This window comes from Entelurus aequoreus, linkage group LG06 (genome assembly GCF_033978785.1).
Source record: "Entelurus aequoreus isolate RoL-2023_Sb linkage group LG06, RoL_Eaeq_v1.1, whole genome shotgun sequence".
Lineage (NCBI taxonomy): Eukaryota > Metazoa > Chordata > Actinopteri > Syngnathiformes > Syngnathidae > Entelurus > Entelurus aequoreus.
Window position 1 is genome coordinate 23,264,039 of NC_084736.1, and position 17,303 is coordinate 23,281,341.

The 17,303-nt window shown below is 37.6% G+C and overlaps 1 protein-coding gene and 1 non-coding gene across 3 annotated transcripts; both read left to right on the forward strand.

Annotated features, from left to right (window-relative positions):
• The first annotated feature begins 883 nt into the window (after nucleotides 1–883).
• On the forward strand, nucleotides 884–17,253 carry tsen54 (TSEN54 tRNA splicing endonuclease subunit). Of its 2 annotated transcripts, none has more exons than XM_062050311.1 (12): nucleotides 884–1,008; nucleotides 5,283–5,441; nucleotides 5,518–5,581; nucleotides 5,650–5,733; nucleotides 5,841–5,939; nucleotides 5,999–6,051; nucleotides 6,121–6,228; nucleotides 9,027–9,453; nucleotides 9,537–9,672; nucleotides 13,993–14,053; nucleotides 14,137–14,250; nucleotides 16,987–17,253. In XM_062050311.1, exons 4-12 carry the CDS (start codon nucleotides 5,668–5,670, stop codon nucleotides 17,135–17,137), a joined length of 1,215 nt encoding a protein of 404 aa, XP_061906295.1. In that variant the 5' UTR covers nucleotides 884–1,008; nucleotides 5,283–5,441; nucleotides 5,518–5,581; nucleotides 5,650–5,667; the 3' UTR covers nucleotides 17,138–17,253. The 2 variants fall into 2 exon arrangements, with proteins under 2 accessions (XP_061906295.1, XP_061906294.1); XM_062050310.1 differs by lacking the exon at nucleotides 884–1,008 and adding an exon at nucleotides 1,289–1,796.
• Nucleotides 1,257–1,328, forward strand: trnat-cgu (transfer RNA threonine (anticodon CGU)). The gene has a single exon. It is a non-coding gene; the product is annotated as a tRNA-Thr (tRNA).
• Nucleotides 17,254–17,303: the final 50 nt, after the last annotated feature.

Genomic DNA, 17,303 nt, shown 5'->3' on the forward strand with positions numbered 1-17,303 from the left:
TTCCCTAATGCCTTTTACTACTTCAACATTTCTTCCACAATTTAAACAATTCAGCTCATACAGGACATTCATGCTACTAATCATTTTCAAAAAAAAAAATCACACTTTTCCCAAAGTTCCCAAATTCCCAGGACGTTCCCATTGAAATGAATGGGACATTTTTTCCAAGTTGCACAATTCCCACATTTTTCAACCTATTCAAACCATTCCAATATTAACACATTTCACCATTCTGGAAATTCAAACTACCCTTTTTCCAAGTTCAAAAAAATTCCCCATTTTCCCGGAATTCCCTAATGCCATTTACTACTTCAACATTTCTTGCCCGATTTAAACAATTCAGCTCATTCAGGACATTCATGCTACTAATCTTTTTTTTTTTTTTAAAGCACGCTTTTCCCAAAATTCCCAAATTTCCAGGAAGTTCCCATTTAAATGAATGGGACATTTTTCAACCGATTCAAACCATTCCACCTTCACTTTCCCAAGTTCCAAACCAAATTCCGGTTTTCCTGGAAATTCAAACTCTTCAACATTCAAACTATTCTTACATTCATACTAAATTCTGTCAGCATTTCAGTTCAACTTCAGCATTGGAGCGTTCACACGCAATTCCTTCAGGAAGTGCCTCATCTAGTTACGGATATGTTTGTCTTCCATGTCCACAAGCTAACTGAGTCAGCTCCCGAACTAGCTAACAAGCGGGTGTTTATACTCACAGCATCCGACGACTTTAACCCTGAAATCCCCCGGAGTAACGCAGCCTTCCCACCCGACGGGATGAGCCGGCAGCGTTCAAGTCATTGCCGTAAATGTTGAAGAAGACGCCAGTTCACTTGCGGCGGACATCGCCTTCTTCGTCATTCGACTTCCGGGTGTACCACGTGACGTGCCACGTGACGTCCCTCCTCCATGACGACACGCCCGCGAGCTAGCCGACGTGCTAACCATGAGCTAGGCGTTTAGACCTCTTAAACAAAGACACCTAAGAGCTTGCATTGTCGCCCGGTGAGACTTTATGAACATGATATGAAAGTTACAGGAACCAGTTCACATGATTTGTTTTCATTTCGTCCCGTCTCGGCTCTCGGGCCATTGGCGGTTGGTTGCCAAACGTCACCGAAAGAGCAAAACTAGCAATGCGCTAACCATGACAAATGTTCTGAATAGCGTTCAGTTTGACAGAACACGTTTAAAAAGCTTAGACAGCTAGTGTGAAGTAAAAAAGAGTAACTTGCGCCGCTTCAGCACTACCAGGCGCGGTGGCCAAGTGGTAAGGCGTCGGTCTCGTAAACCGAAGATCGCGGGTTCGAACCCCGTCCGTGCCTAGGAGCATAGTGTGTAATGCTACTTTTTAAAGGAATCTTGTGGAATGCCTGCACGAAATCGTATAAACTACCATATACTTTGTTATACTTTCAATATTAGCCCACTAACAATATTTGTTTATTCACACAAAATAATATAAATTACCAGATATATTGTATTACTAACGACTTTTATTTATTTTTATTGTCATTTTCCAACGGCACACCTGTTTGTAGGTGTTGTCTTTGAATGACTACATTGCACTTACACGCTGTACACCCAGTATGTCATAACGTATTAAAACATGTAGTCAGGCAGCTTTTTCAAAGTAATAGCATCTGAGCCTAACCCTAACCTGCCATACACGTCAACGGCACCCGAGCTTAAACTGGACTAGCATTAGGACCCAGGAGCACACAAGAGCCCCCAAACATGGCGGAGCAAAACCAGGAAGATACCGGGCCAAAGTTTTGCAGTGAAATATTAAGGTATGCTGTCTTTTTTATAGATTTCAAGAAAAGAAAGTATAGTTATGGATGTAACGGAAAGAAAAGATAGTTACATCCACTATTATATTTGACATCGTTTCCTCTTATATGCATGATATGGGTGATTCTATTTTACATTTGTCAGTACACGTGTGTGGCATTCAAGGAACGCATGCTGATAAGTAAAGTTAACAATATTTGCTGATGAGTTGTGTTGAGTTCATGTTATTCGCGCATTAGCTGACTTTTGGTTTCGATTTCACAGACAAGCTACGTTGTTTCAGTCCATACTGGATACTCGGTCGCCATCTAACGTGTTCATTGAAAACATTTGTTCACTGTTTGATGGTTTAGGTCATAGTTGTCAAACTTAAGGCCCAGGGGCCAAATCTGGCCTCTTCACGTCATTTTACGTGGTCCGCCACATTATTTAATGTGGTTCGCTACATCATTTCATGTAGTCTGCCACATCCTTCAAAACAGCAGGCAGCTACAACCCTAAACTAACACCCTCCCCGGATTGTTAATAATCAAATGTAAACAATCAAATGCAGATACTTTTTCTTATGCCTTCTGATCGCTCTCTCTCGCTCTCTCTCTCCACTACTTGCTGTACATATCCTACCAAGTCAGACCTACACTGTTCCAATATCCATTTCTCTGTTCTCAATTGTTGATGACTGATGATAACAACCTAACCCCCTCCACACCCCGTATTGTAAATAATGTAAATAATTCAATGTGATTATCTTGTGTGATGACTGTATTATGATGATAGTATATATCTGATAGGATATATCTGTATCATGAATCAATTTAAGTGGACCCCGACTTAAACAAGTTGAAAAACTTATTCGGGTGTTACCATTTAGTGGTCAATTGTACGGAATATGTACTTCACTGTGCAACCTACTAATAAAAGTCTCAATCAATCAATTGTTTAATGTGGTCCAATACATCATTTTATTTGGTCCGCCACATTATTTTATGTGGTCTTTCACTTTATTTAAGTGGTCCACAACCTTATTTAATGTGTTCCGCTACATAATTTTATGTGGTCTGCAATTTCATTTTATTTGGTCTACTCCATCATTTTATTTGGTCTTCTACTTTATTTAAGTGGTCCGCTACATCATTTTATGTAGTTTGCCACATTGTTTAAAGTGGTCTGCCACATCATTATGTGGTCCACTCGGTCATTTTATTTGGACCGCCACATTATTTTACTTGGTCTGCCATTTTATTTAAGTGGTCGGCAATATTATTTAAGTGGTCCGCTACATAATTTTATGTAGTTTGCCACATTGTTTAATGTGGTCTGCCACATCATTTTATATGGTCCACTACATCATTGTATTTGGTCCGCCACACTATTTAACGCGGTCCAAGACTACATAATTTAAATGGTCTATTACGTAATTTAATGTGGGTCATTACGTCATTTAATGAAGACTGACACATTATTTTATGTGGTCCAAGACTACACCATTTAATAAGGTCCATTACGTCCATTAATGTGGTCTACTACATAATTTTTTGTGGTCTACTACATCATTTTATGTGGTCCGCCACATTATTTAATGTGGTCCGCAACTTCATTTTATGTGGTCCGCCAGATCTGCGAATTAGCTTGAATGTGGTCCGCCACATTGTATAACTTGGTCCAATATGTCATTTTATATGGCCTGCCACATCATTTACAGTATGTTGTGCGCTATGTGGCGAAGTTGGTAGAGTGGCCGTGCTAGTAATCGGAGGGTTGCTGGTTACTGGGGTTCAATCCCCACCTTCTACCATCCTAGTCACGTCCGTTGTGTCCTTGGGCAAGACACTTCACCCTTGCTCCTGATGGGTGCTGGTAGCGCCTTGCATGGTAGCTCCCTCCATCAGTGTGTGAATGTGTGTGTGAATGTGGAAATACTGTCAAAGCGCTTTGAGTACCTTGAAGGTAGAAAAGCGCTATACAAGTATAACCCATTTATTTATTTATTTACGTGATTCATCACATTTTCAAATGTGGCCCGTCACATCACTTAACGTGGTCCGCCACTTCATTTTATGAAGTACACCACATCTGTCACTTAATTTTCTACATCATTTAATGTGGTCTGCCACATTATTTAACATAGTCCATTATGTCATTTTATGTGATTCACCACATTATCAAATGTGGCCCCGTCACATCATTTAATGTGGTCCGCCACTTCATTTTGGTTGATTCACCACACTATCAAATGTGGCTCGCCACATCATTTAGTGTGGTCCTCCAATTCATTTAATGTGGTCCTCCACTTAATTTAATGTGGTCCTCCACTTAATTTATGTGGTCCGCCACATCATTTTGATTGATTCACCACATTATCAAATGTGGCTCGTCATATCATTTAGTATGGTCCGCCACATCATTTAGTGTGGTCCTCCATTTCATTTAATGTGGTCAGCCACTTCATTTTGATTGATTTACCACATTATGAAATGTGGTTCGTCACATCATTTAGTATGGTTTGCCACATTATTTAGTGTGGTCCTCCAGTTCTTTTAATGTGGTCTTCCACTTTATTTAACGTGGTCCGCCACATCATTTTCGACATGATTTAATGTGGTCCGCCACATCATTTTGTGTGGTCAGCTACTTCATTTTATATGGTTTGCCACATAATTGTTATGTGGTCTGCCACATCTGTTGTCTAATATGTCATTTTATTTGATTCACCAGACTATCAAATTTGGCCCGCCACGTCATTTAATTTGGACTAACTTTCCACTTCACCATTTCAGGTGACTACCTCTTGATGCTCATCGAGAGAATGCCAAGAGTGTGTGAAAAAGTAATCAGAGCTAAGGGTGGATATTTTGAAGAAACTAGAATACAAAACATGTTTTCAGTTATTTCACCTTTTTTTTAATTTAAAAAAAAAATTTGTTTATTTATTTTTTTTACACCAATGATTGTCACACACACACTAGGTGTGGTGAAATGTGTCCTCTGCATTTGACCCATCCCCTTGTTCACCCCCTGGGAGGTGAGGGGAGCAGTGGGCAGCAGCGGTGCTGCGCCTGTTAAGTACATAACTCTATGAATGAAACTATGAATGAACACATGTGGAGTTATGTACTTAACAAAAAAAGGTGAAATAACTGAAAACGTGTTTTGTATTCTATTTTTTTCAAAATAGCCACCCTTTGCTCTGATTACTGTTTTGCACACTCTTGGCATTCTCTCGATGAGCTTCAACCTGAAAGGGTTTTCACTTCACAAGTGTCATAGTTTTGATGCCTTCAGTGACCATCTACAATGTAAATAGTCATGAAAATAAAGAAAACGCATTGAACTGAGAAGGTGTGTCCAAACTTTTGGCTAGTACTATATACAGCGAGGCCGCGTTGTAGCGAGGGAACACTGTATGCAAGCTTGACATCTTGGTTGTGGTGCTTAATGGCTGTTTGAATATTGTTCATATTTAATGCTTTTCTCTCAACTCTCAGCCCATCTGAGCTCTTCTCGGCCAGGTCCAGGAGCCACAAGATCCCCATCAGAGGTCAGAAGGATTTCTACCCCAAAGACTCAGCTGAGCAGCAGCAGAGGCTCCAGCAGAGCCTCAAGGAGCACTGGGGTCTGGTGTCCGAGGAGCGAGTGGAGAGGCTGTGAGTGGGAACACGAGAAGGTGTCATGGTGACGAGGCTCACCCGCTAACCCATCACGTTCTTTGGGACACTGCAGGGGGAACCTGGTGAGGGCCACGTGGATTCCAAGCGAGCGGATTGTGGAGCTTCAGTCTCCAGCAGTGAGTGTTTGAACGTCACCCCCTCTGTGGCGTCCTTCGCCGTGTCACACTGCTCCTCCACCACTCAGGGCAAGTTCTGGCAGACGATGGGGTTTTCCGTCCGTGGCAAGCAGTGTCTCCTCCCTGAAGAGGCGCTCTACCTGATGGAGTGTGTGAGTGGCTGCTAAGTCCTGCCCACTAGCTTGTGCTTTTCTTTAGGACACACCCTTACTGTTCACTCATTGGCTCTCTGAGCGCTTGTTGTGGGCTTGTTTACCAGGGAAGTGTGCAGGTGTTCCACCAGGACCTCCCCCTGTCCATCCAAGATGGCTACGAGAGGTTTTTGTCCCCCGACACTGTGAACCTACAGCAATATCAGGTACGGAGTGTTTTGGAGAGGAGAAGAGCTGCTCTAACGTCTCATGTGTCATCACCAAGGTGTTTGGGCATCTGAAGAGGCTGGGCTTCGTGGTGCACAGGTTCGATGCCAGGTAACGTAGTGGACTTTGAGGCGGTAGGAGGGCGCACCGTTGGAAAATGTTTTTTCGGTCTTTTTGCAGCTCGGAGCCATCGTCCTACGCCAGGCAGCTGAACCTGCCGCTGTCACGTGACCGAGCAGGAAGGTCACTGAAGAGGAAGCGCAGCGACAGCCCCTCCCCCTCATCCAGGTGCTGTAGTGTCGGCGTGCACATCTCAGTCCCTCCAGGAATTTGCACAAACTCCACCAATCCCATAAAATTATAGGGGCCTCGCAATTTTGTCAAATGACTGCGACTTCCTAAACATTTTGGCTTATTTAACTCAAAACACGCACGTTAACTGTTTCATCAACTTATGTGTCTTGTCTAGACAAAGAAGAAACACGCACTGTGTAACAATGTATTATATATATGTACTATATATAATATATATACTGTATACTATTTTTTTTGGGTCAAACACACTAGAATCCTAATTTTTATATGTAACCTTTAGTTAGTATAGGACAATTAAGGACATTTTCATTTGCAATGCTGACCATGAAAATAGGCAGCATGTAAACATTAGAGATGTTGAAGTGTGATGCGACTCACGTCGTCTCGTTTACCAACAAAAGTTAGCGCTCGCTCCGGACCGCTCCCAACAAATGGCCTTAATGTGTTCGAAATAAAAATAATGCTTTAAATGGACAAACACTTTTTAAGCGTGAAATAAACATGGATAATTGCAGACACCAACAAAGGAAGCATACTGTTGTTGTTTTCTGTAATTATGATTATTTACTGCTATTATTAGTTGTAATGAGGTGAAACAGTACAGTTATTTGACAATAAGCTCTTAGTACATGCTTTTACTGCCATCTATGTGTACTTTTAAGCGTGTGGTATAAAACAAGTGAAACATCAGTGTAGTATTTTCCAATTTTTGTTGAAATCCTGTCCTTTTGAGATTAGAAGGAACATTGATAAGAAATGTATAAAATCACACGTTGCTTTAATGCTATTGAACAAAAACAAACAAAACATTGCAACTTTTAAAAAATATTTTCAAAATAGGTTTCGTGCTTTATTAATCTTTTTAACAAATAGTTTTGTTTACATTTCAAGTTTCTATTTGATTAAATGTTAATTATTTTATTATTTTTAAACATTGCAACTTTAAAATTTGTATACATTTTATTTTTAATATTTTAATTATAAAATAATTGAATATTTTTTTGCATTTTAATTTTGTATTCTATTTTCTAACCTTTTAAAATTGTATTATTACAAAAAATTTTAAACAGCCCAACTTTCTTAAACAGTTACCATGAATTAAGCATTTTAGGCTGCAACAATCACAAAAAAATCTAGAAAATCCTGGACGCACTGACATCTACAATGTATGTGCAAGAGACTACATGGTTTTATTGTAATAAATCAAATACTTATTGAATCATCATTGAGCTCGTATTAACCCCTTGGCACAGACGTGTTGTTAAAATGATAACATAATTTTCCAAAATGTTAACATCATTTCCCAAAATGCTGACATAATTTTTTAAAATGCTAACATCATTTTCTAAAATATAATTACCGTATTTTTCGGAGTATATGTCGCACCGGAGTATAAGTTGCACCTGACGAAAATGCATAATAAAGAAGGAAAAAAACATATAAGTCGCACTGGAGTATAAGTCGCATTTTTTGGGGAAACGTATTTGATAAAACCCAACACCAAGAATAGACATTTGAAAGGCAATTTAAAATAAATAAAGAATAGTGAACAACAGGCTGAATAAGTGTACGTTATATGACGCATAAATAACCAACTGAGAACGTGCCTGGTATGTTAATGTAACATATTATGGTAAGAGTCATTCAAATAACTATAACATATAGAACATGCTATATGTTTACCAAACAATCTGTCACTCCTTATCGCTAAATCCGATGAAATCTTATACGTCTAGTCTCTTACGTGAATGAGCTAAATAATATTATTTGATATTTTACGGTAATGTGTTAATAATTTCACACAAGTCGCTCCTGAGTATAAGTCGCACCCCCGGCCAAACTATGAAAAAAAACTGCGACTTATAGTCCGAAAAATACGGTATATTTTTTAAAAAGTGCTAACATTTTCTAAAATGCAAACATCCTTTTTTTTAAAATGCTAACATCACTTTCCAAAATGCTAACATAATTTTCCAAAATGTTAATATAATTTTCCAAAATGTTAACATAATTTTCCAAAATGCTAACATAATTCTCTAAAATGCTGACATCCTTTTCGAAAATGCTAACATAATTTTCCAAATGCTAACATAATTTACTAAAATGCTATCATTGTTTTCTAAAATGCTAATATAATTTTCCAAAATGCTAACATTTTTCAAAATGCTAAGATATTTTCCAAAATGCTAAGATCATTTAAAAAAATGCTAACATCATTTTTCAAAATGTTATCATCTTCCAAAATGCTAACAATCTCCAAAATGCTAACAATTTCCAAAATGCTAACATCATTTTTCAAAATGCTAACATCATTTTCCAAAATGCTAACAATTCCCAAAATGCTAACATCATTTTCCAAAATGCTAACAAAACTCTCTTAAATGCTAACATCCTTTTTTAAAATGCTAACAGCCTTTTCTAAAATGTTATCATTCTCCAAAATGCTAACAATTTCCAAAATGCTAACATAATTTTCCAAAATGCTAACAAAACTCCTAAATGCTAACATCCTTTTTTAAAATGCCAACATCCTTTTTTAAAATGTTAACATCATTCTTCAAAATGCTAATACTTTAAACATTATTGATCCTTGTGGATAAAGTTTGTCTGAGTCTAAGATCATTTTCCAAAATGATAACATTAATTTTTCAAAAATGATAACATAATTTTCAAAAATGATAACATAATTTTTCAAAAATGATAACATAATTTTCCAAAATGATAACATAATTTTTTAAGTATGGCGACACTGATTGGTTGTTTTTATCCAGCCACACAGAAGCACAAGAAGCGTCCCATCTTGGGAGCGCGGAAGCACAGGAAGGTGAAAAACGTTCTGAGTCACAGTCAACGTCCTCCCCAGCGACCTCGGGGGCCCAAAGCACCCTGCCAGGCCAAAGCCGAGGTCGGCCATGGTGGCCGACGGAGCTCCTCAGTGCTGCTGGCCATGAGGCCGACGAGCACACCCGTGGCAGCTCCTCATCCTGGGATAACTCCATCATTTTCCCGGACCTGGGCTCCCTGCGCCGGTCCTCCAGCTGCCTGTCGTCCCCCGACCCGTCTCTATTGCCCGGAGGCCTCACTGTGGGGGGGTGCGACCTCACGCCCTGGATGGGGAGGATCAACCAGCATGAGGTGAAGATGTCTGCAAAGGAGAGACAAAGGGACAAGCGCAGACGTCGTAATCGTGACAAAAAGGTTTGAAACAGCTCAAGTGTCAGTCAGTACATAAAAACATTAAACGTTTATCAGCCTTCTCGCTTCTTTTTGCACACATTTAGGTGCGAGATTGCAGAAACTGGGCGGAGTACCATCAGCTTATGGCCAGCCGGCGGGGAAGGCACAGTGGTCGACCCTCACACCTGTGGAGGAAGGAAGTCGCTCCTTTACACGACCCGACACAACCCATCTCCACAGGTGAACCTTCTAATCGCACGTCGGCGCAGTGTTACGCAATCTTATTTGTGGCCAGGGGGCGTGGCCTTGGTGGCATCAATATGATGTCATCGGGTGTATTTTCTATACAGTCATCTGTGTTATTAAAATACCAATAAATCTTTCGGGTTACATTATATAATTTTTGCATTATTTTTCAGTTTTTGCTGCTTATTTTGTTACTACAATGTAACACAGGTGGCACTTTGTACCCCACTGGTTTATTTAAATATTGATTCTGTTCTCCCTTAATGTTAGAATTCATTTTTGCAGGTGTGTAAACTAAACTTTTGAATTAGAACTGTTAAAACTTGAGGTTTATTGGTAGTCTCCACAATGATGTTTGTATAGGACTGTGAGAGATGTGACGTTAGTGAACAAATCAAGTCTTTTGAAAAGCTATCTAGTGAATGATGAGAACCAATTCCTAGTTGTAAGCCGCTTGTTAGGGAGCTGTTTTTTATGCACGTGCAAATTTAACACCGGCAGTTACCCACCGTGCACATTAAGGCTGCAACTAACAATTATTTTGATATATTTTCATATTGATTATCTTAGCGATTAGTCGGCCAATAAAGCGTACACATATTTATTGGTTCTAATCTTTCCATCGACTTTTAAAAGCAGTTTAGGTAATTTCAGGCATGTGCTTCCAAACAACAAAGATGACTAATTCATAAATATTTATTTATACTGTACTGTGCTGCTCATTCGGCTGTTACAAAAATTTAAATGACTAATAAAATGTCAATTTAAAAGAAAGGGCTGAAATACATTTAACCTTGTTTATGTATTAAAATAACAGTTGAATTAGCAGCAATGAAAACAAAACACAAAAATATGTTTTCCTCAAAAAGAAAAGCATTTTGTGATGTTTAAAAAGCTGCACACTGTTATATTGACTATTGATTAACAGTTTTAGCACTCTAATAGACTCAATGTGTAGAATTGTATTTTTGAATTTAAGAATTTTGTATTTTTATCCCCAAATGTGTTTTTTTTTTTAATGGCATTGCAAATTGATGAAATTTGAATTGATGTAGACTAAGTTCAGCCGGCTGACTTTGGCTAAAATGATAGTTATTTTTCACACAACTTCCTCTCACACTTGTTAGCTAGAACATACCCTTACCGAGGCTGTGTCCGCATCCTCCCTCCAGACGTCTGACATCATGTCTCCGCCTTAAATGCTGGCGTATCACAGATGTACTGCCTTAAAAACAAGGTCCGCTTTGCAAAATGAGCAAGGTAGTCATGTTTTTAACAAAAATAAGAGGAAATGTTCTCACACTTGACATGTTATCACTGGCCATGTTTTTGCGAGTGACCCACTACCCACAAGTGATGACGTCACAACATTTGTCGACAAATATAATTGCGGGCTACAAATTGTATGGCCGCATTGGGTTAAAAAAATGTAGTGCCTTCTGTGCCGGCATGATGAGACCAGTTTGTTGCGTTTGTTTAAAGTGGACATGCTGGGGAGACCCAGAGAGTAAAAAGCGGTAGAAAATAGATTAGAAAGGACAAATTAAAAAAAAAACGTGAGACTTCCCGCGGGTCGGATCTTGGATGCTGGCTGACCGTATTCAGCCCAAGGGCCCTAGTTTGAGGACCACTGATAAACTTTACCGCTGCCGGATATTTTTTTCTGTACTTTTATTGTAATACTTTCAGAATGTGTTTGTTCTATTTTTGGCCATAGTAAGTAAATCTAAGTAAATCTAAAGTTGTCTTTATTTTCTAGTTTCAATGCCAAGATTTTAATAGTCTGGCCCGTGTGTGCACAGATTTCCCTCCATGCGGCCCCTGAGCTAAAATAAGTTAGACACCCCTGATGTACAGTATTACAGTATATGTAACAGCTGCAGTAAAAAAAATGGCAGGACAAAATAGAGAGTAGATCCAGCAGAAAATAGACATTTTAAATAAAGAGAGGTAGCTAACATTGAAGCGGTCGGACAAATAAAAAAAAAACATGAGACTTCCCGCATTTGGCCCGCGGGCCGTAGTTTGGGGACCCCTGATTTAGATGATCTTTTGTGTGCAGAGTGGGCAATTGCTGATTTATTTATTTACATATAAATTCTTATAAATAAATAAATATATACAGTATATTTTTATTATTCTTTATTGTATTTATATTTTTGTTAGTATAATTTTGTACTCACATTTTTATTATGTCCTATTTTTTAATTTTATTTTTATTTATACATTTTATATCATTAATACATTTTATTCTCCATTTGCATATTTTTTTCTATATTGTTAATATGCTACACATATTTGAGGTGAGGTAAAATTAAAATTAGTGATGTCACTACCAAAGCATGGAAATATGTCACCGCTTTATGGAATGCTTACAATGAAATAACAAAAAATACATTTATAGCCTATATTTCAGAATAATTCCCACCGGTAGAGTATTTATACGGGAATTTGGTACCAAATGTTCCGTACCATAGAATCTGATTACGAGTACCGCTGCAGTGATACCATTTTTCCCCTCCATTATTATTGAAATCGCATCGTTTGTTGGTGTTTCTTCCAGGTGAGCTGTTGGACAAAATCAGCGTAAATAACCCTCTAAAAAACTCAACAAAAATACTCAGAGATCATAATCTGATTCTGATTCTGATCTCTGCGTAGAATATTTTTGTGTAAATTAAATGTATTCTGAGCTACATTTCTTTTTGTAGAACTGATACTAGTGATTTTTTTCTTGATTAAAAAAACCCCAAACAGCCATAAATCCAAGCTGAACTGCATGTTTTACACTTCCTTTTGATTGATTGAAACTTTTATTAGTAGATTGCACAGTGCAGTACATATTCCGTACAATTGACCACTAAATGGTAACACCCAAATAAGTTTTTCAACTTGTTTAAGTCGGGGTCCACTTAAATTGATTCATGATACAGATATATACTATCATCATAATACAGTCATCACACAAGATAATCATCAGAGTATATACATTGAATTATTTACATTATTTACAATCCGGGGTTTGGTTGATATCAACACAACATTCATCAACAATTGCATCATCAGAGAAATGGACATTGGAACAGTGTAGGACTGACTTGGTAGGATATGTACAGCAAGTAGTAGACAGAGAGAGAGAGATCAGAAAGCATAAGAATAAGTATCTACATTTGATTATTTACATTTGATTATTTACAATCCGGGGAGGTAGGAAATGGAAGGGAGGGTGTTAGTTTAGGGTTGAAGTTGCCTGGAGGTATTCTTTTAGTGCGGTTTTGAAGGAGGATAGAGATGCCTTTTCTTTTACACCTGTTGGGAGTGCATTCCATATTGATGTGGCATAGAAAGAGAATGAGTTAAGACCTTTGTTGGATCGGAATCTGGGTTTAACGTGGTTAGTGGAGCTCCCCCTGGTGTTGTGGTTATGGCGGTCATTTACGTTAAGGAAGTAGTTCGACATGTACTTCGGTATCAGGGAGGTGTAGTGGATTTTATAGACTAGGCTCAGTGCAAGTTGTTTTACTCTGTCCTCCACCCTAAGCCAGCCCACTTTGGAGAAGTGGGTAGGAGTGAGGTGTGATCTTGGGTGGCGGTCTAGAAGTAATCTGACTAGCTTGTTTTGGGATGTTTGGAGTCTAGATTTGAGGGTTTTAGAGGTGCTAGGGTACCAGGAGGTGCATGCGTAATCGAAAAAGGGTTGAATGAGAGTTCCCGCTAGAATCTTCATGGTGCTTTTGTTGACCAGAGAGGAGATTCTATAGAGAAATCTCGTTCGTTGGTTGACCTTTTTGATTACCTTGGTTGCCATTTTATCACAGGAAAGGTTAGCCTCTAGAATGGAACCTAGGTAGGTGACCTCATCTTTCCTGGTGATAACAATGTCACCCACTTTTATAGTGAAGTCATTGACTTTCTTAAGGTTGATGTGGGACACAAATAGGATGGATTCCGTTTTACCCAAGTGTATGGATAGCTTGTTGTCAGCGAGCCAGGTGCAAGTTCTACAGAGTTCAGCACTGAGGATTTTTCTCCACCTGTGACTTGTCCTTACCAGCAGGGCTGAGTCATCCGCAAACAAGACAATTCACAGACGCATGCTGATGACATGTCGTTTATGTATATTAGGAACAGTAAAGGCCCTAATATACTGCCTTGGGGGACTCCACAGCTTACTGAGGGTGGCGGGGGGACCTTACGGGAATTCGGCACCAAATGTTCCGTACCATAGAATCTGATTACGAGTACCGCTACACTGATACCATTTTTCCCCTCCATTATTATTGAAATCGCATCGTTTGTTGGTGTTTCTTCCAGGTGAGCTGTTGGACAAAATCAGCGTGATCAAGTCCACACATTTGCTGGAGAGAGTGTCCAGGTATCGCTCGTCCTTTCACTTAATGTCCGCCATGATGTCAACCATATTGCTGTTAGCGTTATTTTAATGTTTTGTTGTCCTAGCATAAAGGCCTCGGATCAGTGGAGGATTAGTTTCAGTGTTTACCAGCCTGACACTGTGGCTGACTTCAAGAAGAGCAACCCAGGGAAGCCATACGTGCGCATGTGTGTGTGCAGGTGAGGGACATGTTTACCTAATATTCTATTACCTCTGAATAGATCATTGCGTGTCCTCCTTAGCATGCTGAGTGCTTCTATTGTCCCCATCCTGATATCATTAACTGCTTTCAGTGTGAAACACACTAAAACAGGAGTGTCCAAAGTAGGGCCATTTTTATTTTTTAGTGCATTATAAAAATACTATTAAAAAAAAACGTAAAAGAAAAAAAAAAAGTAATAAACAGATGAAATGTAACAAGAATTTTTTTTAATGTTGACTCCAAATAACCCTCTGAAAAAACTCAAGAAAAAGCTTAACAAAGCTTCCATGATCTTTTTTCTTTCAAGCTGTAATTGCACAAAAAATAATAATGAATCAAAATCAATGTTATATATTATTGACCTATTCAAGTACTTTACATTAAATATTCCAATTTATTTTTTTGGAAAATATAGCATAATTTGTAGGTTTGCCATATAAAAAAATAAATTTTCTTTGACAAAAACAAATAAACATTAAAAAAAGAATAAAACTATAATTGACGGGTAGGTCTGAAATTGATCTTAAGTGATTGAATTATGTGTTGAAAGTAAGTAAGACAAGAAAAATGTATTACTAATGTTTATCACTTTTGTCAGTGGGGCCCTTTTGGATACCCAAGAATTTTAGTGGGATTTAGAAATTGAAACTCAATGTTATGAAATATTAATATACTTCACATATGTATGCGGTTCCACTTTGAATTTTCTCGGGGGAAAAATATTGCATATTTTGTGATTTTGCCATAACAGACTTTTCTTTGACATAAACGACATAAAACAAACATATATTAAAAAAAACATCAAAACTTGTAATTGATTGATAGATCTGAAGTTGGTTTGGAGACTTAAGTGTTCAATGTAAAAGAAAATTACAAATATATGACTTATTTTTACAATTTTAATGAATGGGGCCCTTTTGGATCCCCAATAATTTTAGTGGGATTTAAAAATTGAAACTCAATGTTATGAAATATAAATATACTTCACATATGTATGCTATTCCACTTTGAATGTTCTTGGGGAAAATATTTCATATTTTGTGTTTTTGCCTTAACAGACTTTTCTTTGACATAAAAGGCATAAAACAAATATATATATTTAAAAAAAACATCAAAACTAGTAATAGATGGATTGATCTGAAGTTGAACTGAAGAATAAGTGTTGAACGTAAAAAAAATTACTGATATATATGACGTATTTTTCAAGTTTTAATGAGTGGGGCCCTTTTGGATCCCCAAGAATTTGTGGGATTTTTTTAAACTTTCAAAGTAAAAAAAAACAAAACGGTTTTATTTGACAAAAAGGGCATAAAAAACATGTATATTAAAAAAACGTCAATTTGTAATCCATGGATAGATTTGAAGCTAATCTGAAGAATTAAGTGTTGAACGTACTTTTTTTTTTTTATATGTATGACTTATTTTTTTTAATTTTAATGAGGGGTCCTTTTGGATCCCCAAGAATTTGTTGGATTTTTGTTTAAACTGTCTTTGTTAAAAATCAATGTTATGAATTATTGACCTATTTAAGGCTCCAGTTACAAAACAAAATTGGGGGAAAGGGGATATTCCATAGTAAGTGTATTTTCCATAAAAAAACAGGATTTTCTTTGACAAAAAGGGCAAAAAACCCCCAACAACTAATAAAAAGAAAACCTTAAAAAATAATAAAATAATTTATTGAATATATCTGAAGTTGATTTAGAGATGAATGTTGGAAGTCAAACAAAAAAAATGTATGACTTATTTTTAAGCACTTTAATAAGTGGGGGACCTTTTGGATCCCAAAGAATTGTAGTGGGATTTTTTTGTTGAAAACCCCCCCAAAAAACAATCAATGTAGTTATGAATTATTGACCTACATAATTTAAGGCTCCAATTACTTCACATCAAACGCTTAGAATATTTGGGGGGGAAAATTGCATATATTGTGATTTTGCCATAAAAAATAGGGTTTTCTTTGACAAAAAGCATAAAACAGATAAAAAGAAAATATTAAAAATGATGTGTTGATCTGGAGACTAAAAGTGTTGAAAGTTAAAACAAAAATGAATGACTTATTAAAAAAACATAAAAACTTGTAATCGATGGATGGATCTGAAGTTGAACTGAAGAATTAAGTGTTGAACGTAAACATTTAAAAAAAAAAAAAAAAAGACTTATTTTTAACACTTTTATGAGTAGGCCTTTTTGGATTCCTAAGAATTTGTGGTAATTTTTTTTGTTACCGTCATTGTAAAAAAAAAAAAAATTTAAAAAAAAATTCTAATTAAAATTATGAAGTTATTTACAAAATGGGGCAGGTGAAAATTCTATATTTTGGGTTTTCTTTAAAAAAATTGCATAAAACATTAAAAAATGTTTACTTTATATCGACAGACCTGAAGTTGATATGTTGAATAAAATAAATGAAAAAATATGACTTATTTTTGAACATTTTCATGACTCAGACTTTTCCGGGTCCCTGGGACCAAACTTGAGGGTAGCCCTAAAGGTAAAAAAAAGATATATACATATATTGTATTGGTTTTGAAAATGAAAAATATCAAAATGGCCCCAAATGCTTTCATTTTTCAGTGCGTGGCCCCTCAGTGGAAAAACTTTGGACACCCCTGCACTAAATGGACAAAATAATTGGGACGTCTCGTGTCATATCAAATGAATCAGTGAAATGTTGTCTTGAGTCCCTGAGTCTTACAAGACATTGTTCCAGCTTCAACGGGCCCACGCCGGACCTGCGGGCCATCAAGCAGCTGACCTTCCAGAGTGCCGACACCCCGATGGTCTTTGCTGTGGTGGACCACGGGGACATCTCCTTTTACACCTGCAAAGACTTCCAGCTGCCCAAAGACGTGTACCCCTGACTCCGATGCCGCCACGAAATGCTCTTAACGTTCCATGTTGGTGCTGGGTGACGTTAGCCCTCATGAATGAAAATGTGTTTTCATACGCAATAAAAGGTTGACCAGCTGGAGCACGATAGCATGTCTGTTCTCTGCACCTGCTTGTGTTTGTCCAGGTTATCAGGAC